The following is a 15135-nucleotide window of genomic DNA, read 5'->3' on the forward strand; positions in this document are numbered from 1 at the left end:
AAATGTTGTTCGTTTAAAATTCAATTTCAAAACGTGTTTGTTACGTCATATTCAATAGGAAACGACGTTTGACCTTTGCCTTCCTTAATAAAATTTAACATAAAAATCCTAAAAAAAATAAACAAATTCGGCAAAATGTGATTTATTAACTAATAATATCACAGTGCTTAAACATAAACTATGGAAGAAAAGGATTTAAATAAAAAACAGAAACTTTAAAGTTTTCCATATACAAGAACTTTGTTGTATAAACGCACAAATTTTAAAACATGATAAAAATATAAACTCTAACAATTTTACCTTCACAAGAAACCTTTAAAACTAAACAAAGTTATTTACAAATTTTGTAATATTTACTACAAATTAAAAGAGTTAACGAAAATAAAAAAAATTGAACTGTTAAAGACGATAAATTTAAACACATTAACCATTTACTAAAACACGAAGCTTCACCCATTCTTTTTTATAAATATTTTTGTTTAAAGGAGTTTTTAGTTTTCAAAACTTTTTAACAATTGTTCAAGTTTAAAAACATATTTATTTTTTCATCAATAAATTATCTACAAATTCTGATTAAAGCTTTTAGCTTATTAAATTGCACTACAAAACCAAGCATAATATTTTGGCAATATTTTTAAAATTAAACTAGATCGAAACCGGTAGAGCCTTCAGTAATTGCTGTTTTTAACATTTTGTGCAAATCTTCGTAACTTTCATAAAGCGGAAGACAAAGTTCATTAAAACTAAATCAAAAATTCAATAAGTTTGGGATTTAAAAACAATGTTTTCAAACAAAAAACAAAAATTTAGTAAACTTTAACTTAAATTTCTCCTTAAAAAGTTAATTTAATAAAAATTTTCTAAATTACTGACCAAGTATGGGCGGTGGGTAAGCCCCCAATATGATACCCCGCAGTAAAGGAGATTTTGAAGTTAGGTTTGAGTGAAGCGAATCCATCAGAGGGCAGTTGTGAGCAACCGGTAGTAAATTGAAGCAATCGAGCAAGTTCATCTTGACTAAAACTGGAAACTGCAATCCAAAACCATTCCAAAGTCTAAAAAGTAAAAATTTAAATAGTTTTCTTTAGAAATTACATTATTTCAACATCTACAAATACAAAAAGGTAAAAAAAATGGAAAGTTTGAGTAGATTTATTTAGAAAACAACTTACAGTAGAGAACGTTGTGCTGTTTTCATTCATGACACAATGTTGTTTCATATCTTCGATATTAATTTTGGATGAACCGCACATAACTAACTCTAACTCATTTTCATCAAATACACTTAACAAATGGTCAGGCACCATGGAATATAAACCTAAAAATCAACAATTAAACAAAAAAAATTTTAAAAGATCATATTAATTTTAAACTTTACTTTAACTAAACTTGATGGTCGTTATTTTTGACTAATTTTTGTCAATAAAAAAAATGCCAAAAATTTCACATAAAAAATTGAATATTGGACTACATTTAAAAGAAATTTAAAAAGTTTTTAAAGACTAAACCTTTATTAAAAGCTTCCATCTCTGGTTTAATTGATTCATAAAGTTTATATTGAGCCATTCTGTTCAAATATTTTAGTTTGTTGTCATTTGTTACTTTAATGTTTTTACCTCCTGGTATTAAATCCACAACCTACATAAAAAATAGGCTTCGTTTAAAATCAAAAAACGAAAAAAAAAGGTGATATTTGGAAAAAATACATAAACTTCTTTTAATTATCAATATTTTTTTAAATTTTAGCATTTCTAAAATATTTTTTGCAGTTTTTTTGATTGAACTCTGACCCCTGTTAAATTTCCATTTTCATTATATTCTTCTTCAGTAAAGGTCAAGTCAAGGTCGACAACATCATGCTCTACAATGTAAGTAATTTTGCTTGTGAATAAATCAGGGTCATCACTCTCAAAATGCTGAAAAAAGATTTATTTTAAAGTTTTAGAGAAATTAAATTTCTAAAACTTTTTAAAAAAAAATCCTACAATCCCCTATTATATGTTTAAATTTTAAAATCAACTATTTTAACCTATTTTTTTCAAAGTTTTACTTAATTAAATAACAAAAAATTTAAAACAATAAAATTTAACATACTATACAAGCAACAGGAAGGCCGATTATCTGAGCCAGAAAACTTCTCGCAAAAGTTGCTGTTACTTGCCGGGAACTTTCACCACCAATGGCGCTCTCAAGCAAACATTTGGCAACAATTTTGCCGGCAAACTCATAATATTTTGGTTTAAATCCAGACCTTTTTTCTGAAGAAGGTAGTACCTAAAACAAAATATTTTTTAATTTTTAAAATGCATTTAAAAAATAGCAAAGTTTTTTTAATAAATATTAAAAAAAAAAAACTTACTAAAGCTTGCGGGTCATCTTTTAACCTTCTAAACATTCCATTACCCCCAGCTGTTCCATCTCCCATTTCACTCCCCGGTTTAGCACCAAACATGACTGTGCAAAGCAAGTGAATCCACTCCTTGTTTAAACCTCCCCAATCTAAACCATTTTCTCCTTTGAATGTGATAATAAATTCATTTGTCCAATCCGAAGTTGTGAAGTGTTTTGTAGCTTTTATTGACTAAAAAACGAAACAAAATTTTGATATTTATTTTAAAAATGTAAGTTATAGTGCGATTTTGAAATATTGCTTAAAATATATTTGTATCCTCGATGTGGGAAAGTCAAATGCGCAACTTAAACATAAAGTAACATCAGTTACTCCGACCCAGTCTCGAGTTGCATGTGGCATGTTGGAGTATTATAAATTATAATTGATAATTATACTGCTGATTAAGTGCTGGCTCAGCAGGAGTTCATACCGTTGATAGCGCCTTACTCAAGGGCGCTACAGCATGAGATCAGTGGGAATTGAACCCACCACCTCATGTGTGGTGTAGCAAGTGTTCGTACCACTACACCACGCTGCCGGTTTATAGAAGCACAATACAAAAAGCTCAAGTAAAAATCAAAAGAATTTTGGTTAAATACAGCCAATTAAAAAAGAAAACAATTTATGAAGTATAAAGGATTTAACTTACACTGTTAAGAAGATCAGTTCTGTCAATATCCAACTTTTTAGAATCTCGGGAATATCTTGATAATTTGTGGTGAGATCTTAACTCAGAATAAAAGTATTTCACTTTCTCGTCAAAAGATTCGGAGCGACCTAAAACAAAATTTAAAACTTTTAAACAAACAACTTTTAGTTTTATGGCATAAAATTTAAAAAACATACTAAATTATTAGACATTTAATACAACAAAATTGAATCAAAAATATGGCAATAAACTATTACAATAAACTAAATTATTTTAAAGTAACCCTATTAATAAAAATAGTCCAATTCAACATAGTTTATTGTTTTTGAGTAATTTTTTTTAATTTGAACCCTTTAACCTGTTCTTTGATGTATAATGCCAGTAAAGGTAGCTGCCAGAAGGTCACGTTTTTCACAAGCAAGTACAGCAGTTGATTGTAAACCATCACTTATTATAAGTGTTGGAAGGTCTAACTGTTCATTATAATCTCCGAATATTAACTAAATTCAAAGTTTTAAATAGTTAAGCTTATGTTAAAAGTTTTTAAAATTTATCGAATATAAAAAACAAAAAAATTTGACTGAATGTGTAAATAAATGTGCGAATAAGCTTCTATTACTCAATAAAAACCATTTGTAAAATAAATGTGTTATTTGTTTATAAGATCAATATTTAATATTTACCTTTGTGGCTGGGCTAACGCGAAAAGTAAAGATTCTCTTGTAGAAAATTTTCAAGAAGTATTCACGAATTATTATTTGCTGTAAAAAGAAATTAAGATTTTAATTTAAAATAAGTTATCCAGTAAATGTGTGAAAAAAACTCAACTTAAAAATAAAAGATTTATACATATAAAGAAAACTAAAAAACCAATTACTTATATTTGAACCCATTTCTTTATTAAGTTGGATTAAAACAAGATTAAAAACCTAAAATAGGATTATTACTAAGTACCAAAGGAGAAAATATATCGTCACCATTTGCAAATGCATTAAAAAGTTATAATCGAATAAAAAAAAATATTTTTAAAATTATCTAAAATTTAACTGAATATATAAAACTTATCAAACGTTTACTTAATAATTAAATTTCAAATAATTTGATCGTCCTTACGAAAAAGCAAATCAAATTAAAATTGACTTTTCCACATTATTACCTTGGAAGTAATGTAACAGAAAACTTTTTTAGTTTTATGGGTTAAGTGAGTAGTAGACTTAAATCGACTTCTTTTATTCTGAACAGTTGGAAAAGTAAAAACATCGCTGATCGATTTGGCACGGTTTCTTGAACTTGTACTACTGTTCTGTAAAAATATTTAAACAAATTTATTTTTAAATCAAATTGCAAATAGTTTAAAACTTAACAAAAAAGGGTAGTTTTTTATAAATAATAATTGTTTTAATTCGTTGTATTTGTTATATACACCTCTTTATATTTTACCATAACATTTAATTATACTGATTAAAAAGCTTCCCTATGGGCTTTATTTCACTTTTATATTTCCATTATGTTTTACTACATAGGGTATAGATTACAATACAAATTAACACAAACTTTAATAAAATGTTATTATATTTACATTTGTAACTTTCTCTTCAACAGCATTTTCCTGATAATTTAAAAGCCGACATTCAAACCAAATATTCAGGTTTTTTTTTTCAACATTTTTTTCCATTTCACTAAACTCTGCCCCTACACATTTAGGGAAAAAAAGGGTAAGCAATTAATTAAACAATATAACGATTAAAAAAATTCGGTAAACATTATTTTATGCTGATGTTACATTTAAAGTGCTTACCAGAAAGTACTAACAGTTCAAAAATTCCATTTTTTACAAGTGTTCCTTCATAGGTGAGTGAGGCCTGGTAAGCCCCACTTTTATAAACAACAATATCCATCGTCAATCTTTGAGTTTTTCTGTCTGCGTGTATTGTGAATGTATAAGGAGGATAGTCTGTTGATGATGTCGACTATAAAATATAGTTTTTTTAACAATAAAAAAAAAACATAAAAAATTTTTAACAAAAAATAATAAATTTATTTACTATTAACAAATATTTTACAGAACTAATTTTTATTCTAAATTCGTATAGCCTTCATAAAACTATAATCTAAATTGTTTTATTGTTATTTAGTTGGTTTAAATAAATGTAAAATGTCTATTATTTATTTTTTTATTTTTTTATATTTTTACCATAATTCTGAGGTTAAATTTTTCTTCCAAATCGAACAAGTCCATCCCATGAAGACATTTGTTCATATACTCATCACGTGGATCGATCATGATTCGGTGATTCCTTTCATGAGTCATTGTGATGATGGACACGCCTGAGTGACCAGGCCGGACTAATGCAGTGTGGTCAGGTGACAATGGAGCTTGTGATGTCATAATTAAAATGAATAAATTAATTTTTTGTAACTAGAATTAAATATTTATTTAAAAAAAAAGTTTTAATAAATAAACAAGTTTGTTTTTCTGGTATTTTACCTTATTATTTATATTTTTTATTTAAATGAACGAATATCAAATTTTGTATACGCTAGCAGTCTAACATAGTATACTGTTTACTGTTCAAAAGTGTATTGCCTGCAGTCATTAATCATAAGTTTATAAACTTTTACAACAACAAGTAATTGAATTAACCAATCAAAACAACAACCTGGTTTAAATTCTTTCATAAAAGGGCTGTGAGCAATTGCAGTGTTATTATGTTCGACAAATATATTATAAAATCCACTTTTTCTTACAGTGAATGAAATTTTTACTTGATTTGAGATACCTAAATTAACACTTTGTTAAACTTTAATGTTTTGTTTAATACTTAAATGAATCATATTGAACAAAGGCATCGGTAGGCAGATATTTTTAAATACAGTTTATTAACAATACAAATTATCACATAATTTGATGCAATATATTTTTAAACAATAAAGTTCAAAGTGCAAAAATAAATTTCTAAAAAATTCTATAGGTTATTTCTATACAAAGTTGTGTTTTGTATAAGAACAAAAGACATAGTCAACATAAAGTTGTTATACATAAAAACCTATGATTAATACTTTTATTAAAACATTAAATTATCATTTACCATCTACTGCTGTATTTTTAACAAACTCTTTTGCAAAGGCAATTGTATTTGAATCCCCGTCATTAAAATGTGTTAAAATTCTTACAGAAATATTTTCATTACTAGAGATTGGGTATGGAGTTTCTTTACTGTAGTGAAACTAAAATACAAATAACATCGGTGAATACAATTACTCTGCAAACCTTAAATTATTCAAAATTCTATTTAAACAAAAATGTGTATTGCAATATTTAAAAAAAAGATTTTCTTACGTTGACAATGAAAGTTACAGTTTTTCCCACTACAATTGGTTCAGTCCATTTCCAATCCACTTTACATTTTGTTAAATCCAAATAATCTCCTCTTATATACCTTCACAAAAACATTTGTTAAAAATATAAATACTGTCTTTTTAAAGAAGAAAAATGGTTTGAAAATATACCGAAAAAAAACATATAACACAGCGATAAAATATAAATTTAATCAAAAATTAACTTAAAGTCTCGCAAACTTAATAAAGTTAAAATAATTTTATTGCTTTCACTTACTTAATAATATCTCCATCGGCCTTATTAGTTGCATTTGATAAGATTTTTTTCGCATAAGAGTAAATCCATTTTGATAATAAAAGTCCAGATAGAACAGAAATGGTGATAAGTATAACTAACCATAATGTATCCATAATTAATTAAAAATAACGAAAAAATATTTTGTTCGTAACTAAATTTACAAAATTTTATAAATCATGTCAAATTTTGTCAACAACATGACATTACATCCTGTTTTAACATCAGTTTAAAGTGCCATTCTTTACTTTAAATAAATAAAGAAAACAAACAAATTAAATGTTTGCAATGATTTTTATAAAATGTTAATCGTTTAATAGCATTAAGTAAATGTTTAACTTACCCATTTTTAAGTCTCTTAAGTAGGTTATAGTTTAAAATTCCTGTTCATATTGACTTTGGTTAATAGGCTACACAGTTACATATATGCTTTTCCTGTAAAGTTCCTCATTAGGTATTACGACCTTAAATGACGAACGACCTTTTTGTTTATTTCTATTTTATCACGTTTTTCATGTGATCTGTTTTATGTAAATAGAGACGGCAGACATAACAATTAAACTGTTTTTAGCTAATATTTACATAAGATTTTATTATTCAGTTTAATTTTATTGATTTTATTAGTTCTTTAGCACTTTTAGAGCAGTACGTAGCGCATTAAATTCGTTTTGGTATGTTCAAAAATGTATAAAAATTGAGGATAAACTATATATAACCTGACGCAATGGCGCGTAAAGTTTGGTTTGTTTACCTTTTAGAAAGAAGATTTAAAGTAAAAACAAAAAATCTTCTTGCTTGCAAATTTCCTGGAGTTTTGCAGTTACTGAACCAACAAACCGCACCCAGGCAAGGTTTTATTAACATTGTTGTAAATATTGTACAAAATGGAGGAAAATATGAAGTTAATAGGAGCTGTAGACCAAGGAACCAGCAGTACACGATTTTTGGTAAATTTGATTTTTAAACGTTTTGTTACTCTGAAATGCAATGTAAATTTATTTATTCACTAATGTATTTATGTTTTAGGTTTTTAATGCTGAAACGGCAGAACTAGTGACATATCATCAGGTAGAATTAACTCAATTTTTCCCAAATGAAGGGTGAGAAATTAAACATAAATTGAACAACGTTGCTTATGAAAACTTAAAAAATAAACGAATTATTTTTATATCCTGTTAAAAATGTCATTTACTGTGTTATAGATGGGTTGAGGAGGATCCCATGGAAATATTACGAACAGTTTATGAATGTATTGATCAAACTGTTAAAAGTCTTGAGCAGATGAACATTTCAAAATCTTGCATTCAAGGTCTATCTTAATTTAATTTTGTTGTAAAAAATTTTAACAAAGTCATGTAGTTAAAAGAATAAATTATTAATTAAAAAATAATTGAATCAATTAATTATTTAAAGTAATTAAAAATGTTTTAAATTAAAATTCTTTCCAGCGATTGGAATAACAAATCAGCGAGAAACAACGGTAGTATGGGACAAAAACACTGGCCAACCTTTACACAATGCTATTGGTAAAATAAACAAATGTGTAAACAAATTAGAATGCTTATCTGTTTGTATACGAACTTAACAAAATAAGTGGGTCAACTTTAAATCTATTGTTGTCTTAAAAAGGAACAAAGGTTTCATTTTAAAAAACCCGCATAATTTTATATTTCTTTTTTAGTTTGGTGTGATAATAGAACACAGTCAACAGTAGACCAATTGGTTGCTAAAACACCCAACAAAAGTCAAGATTATCTCAAGGTACAATTTTTTAACACCTTCTAATTCAGTTAACACCGTCAATCAAAAACAACTGTGAACAACCAAAGTTTATTCAATATTTTATCTTTTATAGGATTTCCGAAGTGTTTATATAGTTTTTTTCAAAATGCAAAAAAAATTTACAAAATTTTCAACTATACATTTCAAGCAAATTAATATACCTTACTTTTCATTAGAAATATTGTGGGCTACCTATAAGCACTTATTTCTCAGCTGTTAAACTCCGCTGGTTACTGGATAACAGACTTGATGTAAGAAGGTCGGTTGATGATGGAAATATGTTGTTTGGGACAGTAGATACTTGGTTGTTATGGGTTAGATACTTTTTTATTAAGAACATCTTCTTTATTTCTTTTTACATTAAAAACACAAAAGTTTGCTCAATTACTAGGCAAACTATAAAGTTAAAAATGTTGCAGTTTAAGGCCAATATTTCTAACAGCAAATTCGTTTTTTTTTTTTACTACCCATTTTATGTTTTAAATTTTTTTTTTTTTCTTTACTACCCATTTTATGTTTTAAAATTTTGCTGTTTAGAATATGACAGGAGGAATATCAGGGGGTAAACATGTGACTGATGTCACAAATGCTTCTCGGACAATGCTCTGTAATATTCGGACACTAGAGTGGGACAAAGAGTTATTAGAATTTTTTGACATTTCGCGATCTGTTTTGCCAGAAATAAGAAGCAGTGCTGAACATTATGGAGACATTGTAAATAATTAAAATACCAAAATTTAATTTTAGATAAGGTATTGCATGCAATTAATAGTTTACAAATACAAAGAAGTCACCAACTAACTAATGAATCACTTTATTAATTAAGGTATATGATGCCCACCACTGTCATTTCCTTCTATCAATATATTTATAAATAAGTTAACATTTATTATAGATGTTCATTGGTAGGTTAGTATAAGTTATATAAGAAATAAAACTTTGTTTTTTAGGTTGATGGCACTTTAAAGGGAACCCCAATCTGCGGGGTATGCCAAATTTAATAACACATAATATAACATAAAAATTCCTGCAAAAAATGAATGTTGGAATTAAATATTAAATAGTGTTTTTTAAATAAATTAAGGCTACAAATTATATAATTGTCAATCTATAACTTAAAAAATTTTTAGTGTTTAGGTGACCAACATGCTGCTTTAGTTGGACAAACTTGTTTTAGCAAAGGAGATGTGAAAAATACTTACGGAACCGGTTGTTTTTTGCTGCAAAATACTGGCACAAAACCGGTTCAATCTGGTCATGGTTTGCTTACCACTGTGGCTTATAAACTAGGTCAGGATGAACCTACTCACTATGCATTAGAGGTAGGTTTGAATGTTATTTTCCTTGTGTTACAAAATTTAAAAAAAACATTGCAAAAATAAATTATACTTGATCATGTGACCTGCAAAGTTCAAAAAGCATCGTAAAGTTAATCAATAAAACTCATTTACTTAATTGAGGTTGTAATTACTGTAATAAAATAAATCAATAACTGCAACAACTTTTACTTAATAACTTTTACCAAAAACAAAATACCAACTCAGACAACTTCTAATATAACACAAGTATAATAATACCTTAACAAACACTTTAGCAAAAAAATAACCTCCTGTTTTATTATATTAAACTAATGACAACCAAATATTTTGTATAAAGGGTTCTGTAGCTGTTGCTGGCGGGTTAGTTAGGTGGCTGAGAGATAACTTGGGAATCATCACAGAAAGTGCTGAGATAGGTAAGTCTAATGTTGTTGTTTTTTAAGCAAAATAAAACGCAATAAATTAATTACAATGTTTTTTTTAAATTTTTTTTAATAGAGAAATTAGCGAACGAAGTGAGTGACTCAGGTGATATTGTGTTTGTGCCGGCATTTAGTGGCTTATATGCGCCATACTGGCGCTCCGATGCTCGTGGCACATTATGCGGGATTACTCAGTGGACCACGAAGGCTCATATAGCTCGAGCGGCACTCGAAGCAGTTTGCTTTCAGACTAGGGAGGTTAGTGTTGCCAAAAACATTTTTACAATTTTTTTTTAAACATTTTAAGCAATTTAAATTCTGCTTTCACATAACTTCAAAACTTAAAATTTAATGTTTCCGAATAATTTTTAGATAATAGAAGCCATGCAAGAGGATGCATGTGACATGGGAGAACAGACAACTAATCTGACAACCCTGCAAGTTGATGGTGGTATGACAAATAACCATTTACTCATGCAACTACAAGCTGATATACTGGGATGTACTGTATGTAAGTAACCACAACACCTGGTCACTAGTTTAGCTATTGATATTGTGTAAAAATAAATGATATAACAACAGAATGTTTAAATAGTAAACTCATTAACAATATATCACAAACAGTAAATGCACCCCTATAAAATTCAAGGCCATTTGTGGTATGGGTGTAAATGGTCAAAAATTAGTTAATAGTTGTGACCATATCACAGCATAGAGCAAGCAATTAACTAGTGCTTAAAAAAATACCCTAATATATTTAAATTCATACTTTGACATATTACATCATTTCAAGTACAGTAAAAATTTATTTATTTTACCTTTTTAGTGAAACCTTCAATGCCAGAAACCACAGCATTAGGGGCAGCAATGGCAGCTGGGAAAGCAAAGGGAATTTGGAGTTTGAAAAAAGAAGATCTTACTTCTGTTACTTTTGAGAAATTTCAACCTTCTGTTATAGAAGATGGTAAGAAAAACAAAAAATTCTAATTAAATTTTTTTTTAAATTTTAGCCAGAAAAAATAAAATTTATTTTGTATTTGAAAGTTGATGATATTTAAAATTGCCTTTTTTTGCAGAGGAAAGGTACAAGAAATGGAAACTAGCTGTCCAAAAATCCATCGGCTGGCATTATGCTGCCACTAGTGTTGATGCAAACCCAGGTAAAACATCAAATAATGAAAACCAAAACCAACTGTGGACCTTACCTGGCGCCATTTTCTTGCTATCTTCATTTTTCTTTTTAGCATTGGCCAAAAAATGATCAAAAAAAGTTTATAATTTAGTTTAAATTTTTGGGGAAAGGCAATTTTAAAGTGGTAATAATAAAATGGCTGCTTTTTTGGTAAAATAGTTTCACCAAAAAAAAATGTTTTACCTCAAACTGGTGTTGTACCAAATGCAAGCAATTTTGTGGCACATATACCATGAGACAATTGTGCCACAAATTCAAGTAACCCTGCCGCTTATATATGCATGGTTGATTATATTTTACACAATTATTTTTTTGTTTGGGTGGAGTTTTTATATTTTACTTTTATTATTATTAACCCTGTGACGTAAATTTTAAATGATGCAATTTTTAAATGTTTGTACTTCCCGTTGGGTGAAAAAAATAAACAAATTAATATTTTTATTTTGTTAGACAAAAAGTGACTTTTTTCAACCACTTATGTGCGCTAGAGAGCTAAACGACAGCGTCATTATTTCGGAGAGTAGTTAAATAATAATTTGCGCATGAATAATTAACCTAAAGATTAATCAAAATAACACAAAAACTAATTTTTTCACCAAACTAATCTTAAAAATAAAAACTAATTTATTAAAATAGGTAAAACAAATAAAAAAGATAATCTATAAAAATTAAAATCCATTATAATTCTCACAGTTAGGTTATAATTTTCACTTATAATAGATTTTTAATTAATAAAAAAATAAGGAACATTAGGCTTACAGACTTTCTTCTTTTTTAGTTATGTTTGATTGTTTCGGGCCAGCATAATTGGTAGGTCTATGTAACCCTTTTTCCAACTAAAAACAAGAATATTAACATTAAAAATTTGTCTTGTCAAATAATTTTTATACCTATCGTCTTCAAAATTAAATTAATGCAGTTAAAATTCAGATATGACCCTAAGTTAAACTAACATATACCAATTTTTTTAGTAAGGAAAAAATAAAATATTAATTTAAATAGATATTAACATTTATTTAATAAATATGTGGGCTAAAATGCATCTTTAAACATATTTAACTAAATTGAAAATTATTTTTCAGTTTTGCTATTTATAGTTTTTTTTTTGTATATCTTTATCCTCGATGTGCGAAAGTCAAATGCGCGACTTAAACATAGAGTAACATCAGTTACTCCGACCTAGTCTCGAGTTGTGTGGATTGAACCCACGACCTCATGTGTGGTGTAGCAAGTGTTCTTACCACTACACTACGCTGCCAGTAATGCTAATAAAAAATAAACCAATTTGCTTTAAAATAAGAGAATTTTGTTTAAATAAAACTTACAGCTTGGTCTAGTACTTTATCACTTCGGATTTTAATCTCAAGTGGATCTTTTAAAGATTTTTTTATAATTTCAATTTCTTTAATTGCTTGTTTTTTTTGATGTCGGACTCTCGCTATATCTTGTTTAGTGGACAACTCAGATCTAAAATCAAAAATGTTTCAAATTTCTAAAGACTGGCAGCATAGTGTAATGGTAGAACACATGGCTTAACAACATGATGTCTGGGGTTCGATTCCACCGCTTTCTTGTTGGCTGCTGTAATAGCTTTAAGTAGAATCTAGGAATATTATGAACCCTTGTTAAGCCGAAACCAGTACAAAAAAGTTATCCAAAAAAAAAACTATTAAAAAAAAACTGCAAAATAAAATGACCACTACAGGTCAGCACTGAGTACTTTCTTACCTATCACGCTGGTCATGAAGAGATTTCACCGTTTTTCGTGATTTCGTAATGACGTCATCAAATGTCAAACCAGGAGGCGTAAAAAATAAAATAGTTAAGGAAAAATTTGCAAGAAAAATATGTAATTAAAAATAGTTTTCAGCATTTATAAGGATTACACTAAAGGTTAATCTCAAAAAACAATATCTTATTAGGTGTTGAGTTTACTGGGTTTTTGCGTGGTGTTATAATACCTTAAGTCAAATATTCAATTATTCTCTTAATATAGTTAAAAAAAAAATTCGCCCAATATAGAAAAAGACATTTTTTCTAATTTTAAGTCGACATTTTCAACTATTCTAATCCGTAAACATACACCAACAAGTGTTCATAATCACGTAGTCAAGAAACGGTGTGGAATTACCAAAAGTTTGACATTGAAAAACGTTGAATTCGACTTTCACCTTAAACGGTTGTAAACCGACACTCTCACGCCCTTGAAAGGAATTAGAAAGTTGAATTTTCTAAGCATTGGATTAACGTTGTTGGGTTCACAAAATTTAACCCGAAAACGCGGATTAGGAAAGCGCGTGGTGTGGTCGCCAACAAGGCCAAACACACCTTTAAATAATCCGTTATTAGTTAATAAGCTATCCACAAAATTAAATTGTCCGTATTTGCATAGGTAACTACAAAGTGTATGTAAACATGCAAAATACAAAAATTACAAATTTTGAATTAATAGGCAACTCTTATGAATACTTTAGTTGATAAAAAATGTAACACGGATTTATAAATTTAAATCTAGCATTCTAAAGCTAATAAAAATTAATTATTATTTCAAATTACCATCCAAAAATTTAGACAAAATGTGCAAATTTTATTTGTTGTGAGGGCTGGAAATTTGTAAAATTTACGGCTTTCAAAGTTACGGAACGTTAGCGCAGGTTAATCCCACTAATTAACCCTAGTCATATACAACATTGATTAAATGTTTTAAGTCAAAACAATTTGCAAAAAAAGGTAAAAGCTGGTTTCTAGAAATATGTATGTTATGTTAGCAATTTTCTTTGTTAGTTAAATTTGTTGTACAATTTTTTTTAAAGCATTTCAGATTTTGTGATAATTTGAGGGTGTAAATTTTATTCATTTTTTTGTGGTGTTTTTTTTATTAAAAAAAATGGTTTACATTATTTTTTAATGATAATATTTTAGCAACAATGAACCACAATTACTGGTCACTGCTGTAGGTAATCGTAACCATGCAAACATTGTTGCCATGGACACGTTTTCATAGTTGTCACAACAACACAACAATGTCCTTAGCAACTCGAGTATTTTTTGGAAAAATATTAAAACCCCAAAACAACGTCCACACGCGATCACGTGATTTCGATTCGTGCAAAAGCTTAATTAATGTCTCGTTACGTCATAATCACAGGTCGATGTCGTCATAATTAGCGCAGGATCTTAATGCGCCGGCAAACTACGCTTGAGTGGGCAGCGGAGAAAAGTCGGCCACGTGACCCGAATAATCAGTGCAGTGTGGATCCTATTATGACGTCATAATCGCGAACAATGGAGCGAAATTCCCCGAGTTTGAAGAAATTCCCAAAAACTGTTTTCTCGGGGTCAGCAACAAGACCACGTGACCTTGCAACAATGGGACTTGGTCACGTGGTCTCGTGCGATGTTAATGCGAAAATTGTTATTTTCTAGAAGAACGAGAAATTCCCTAAAAATAGTTTTTTTCCAACAGGATTAGATGATTTTTCTTTTTTAAGATGATTTATATAATAGGAAGGGTATTTTTAAAGTATATTGGAAACGAAACATCAAATGCCAAAACAAATATTAAAATAAATAATGATCTTGATACTCAAAAAAGGAAAAAATATATTTTTAGTTTTTTTTTTTAATTTTATTTTTAACATTTTTTTTATGAAAAAAATTCAAATTTTAACAAAAAAATATTTTAAATTATTTTAAATTTGTTTTAAAATAATTTTAGTTAAAAAAATAATAAAATCTATATTAT

The 15135-nt window shown here is 28.1% G+C and overlaps 3 protein-coding genes across 5 annotated transcripts in view; 1 reads left to right on the forward strand and 2 right to left on the reverse strand.

Annotated features, from left to right (window-relative positions):
* Window positions 1-132: 132 nt before the first annotated feature.
* On the reverse strand, window positions 133-7173 carry LOC145752410 (apoptosis-resistant E3 ubiquitin protein ligase 1-like). Its single transcript, XM_082568692.1, has 19 exons — window positions 7019-7173; window positions 6658-6772; window positions 6382-6481; window positions 6131-6269; window positions 5702-5821; window positions 5236-5417; window positions 4840-5011; window positions 4621-4733; window positions 4198-4344; window positions 3725-3802; window positions 3400-3541; window positions 3042-3169; window positions 2360-2581; window positions 2095-2274; window positions 1791-1916; window positions 1509-1638; window positions 1173-1318; window positions 874-1055; window positions 133-743 (listed from the first exon to the last, which is right to left on the reverse strand). The coding sequence occupies exons 1-19, from the start codon at window positions 7020-7022 to the stop codon at window positions 641-643; spliced, it is 2529 nt and encodes an 842-aa protein (XP_082424818.1). The 5' UTR covers window positions 7023-7173; the 3' UTR covers window positions 133-640.
* Window positions 7174-7441: 268 nt separating this feature from the next.
* Window positions 7442-11994, forward strand: LOC145752412 (glycerol kinase-like). Of its 3 annotated transcripts, XM_082568696.1 has the most exons (15): window positions 7442-7622; window positions 7702-7775; window positions 7878-7984; window positions 8124-8201; window positions 8357-8436; window positions 8634-8771; window positions 8995-9171; window positions 9408-9443; window positions 9588-9779; window positions 10114-10192; window positions 10275-10456; window positions 10571-10709; window positions 11025-11162; window positions 11275-11358; window positions 11841-11994. In XM_082568696.1, exons 1-15 carry the CDS (start codon window positions 7560-7562, stop codon window positions 11849-11851), a joined length of 1578 nt encoding a protein of 525 aa, XP_082424822.1. In that variant the 5' UTR covers window positions 7442-7559; the 3' UTR covers window positions 11852-11994. The 3 variants fall into 3 exon arrangements, with proteins under 3 accessions (XP_082424822.1, XP_082424820.1, XP_082424821.1); XM_082568694.1 differs by lacking the exon at window positions 11841-11994 and having other exon boundaries at window positions 11275-11791; XM_082568695.1 differs by lacking the exons at window positions 9408-9443; window positions 11841-11994 and having other exon boundaries at window positions 11275-11791.
* LOC145752411 (protein FAM227B-like) overlaps window positions 11782-15135 on the reverse strand; it is a 28991-nt gene continuing 25637 nt past the window's right edge. Inside the window, exons 13-15 of the mRNA XM_082568693.1 lie at window positions 13119-13196; window positions 12716-12857; window positions 11782-12226 (exon numbers count right to left, since the gene is read on the reverse strand). Of these exons, the coding sequence (XP_082424819.1) occupies window positions 12146-12226; window positions 12716-12857; window positions 13119-13196 (301 nt within the window). The 3' untranslated portion in view covers window positions 11782-12145. The remainder of the gene's footprint in view (window positions 12227-12715; window positions 12858-13118; window positions 13197-15135) is intronic.

Source organism: Corella eumyota, chromosome 5 (genome assembly GCF_963082875.1).
Source record: "Corella eumyota chromosome 5, kaCorEumy4.1, whole genome shotgun sequence".
Lineage (NCBI taxonomy): Eukaryota > Metazoa > Chordata > Ascidiacea > Phlebobranchia > Corellidae > Corella > Corella eumyota.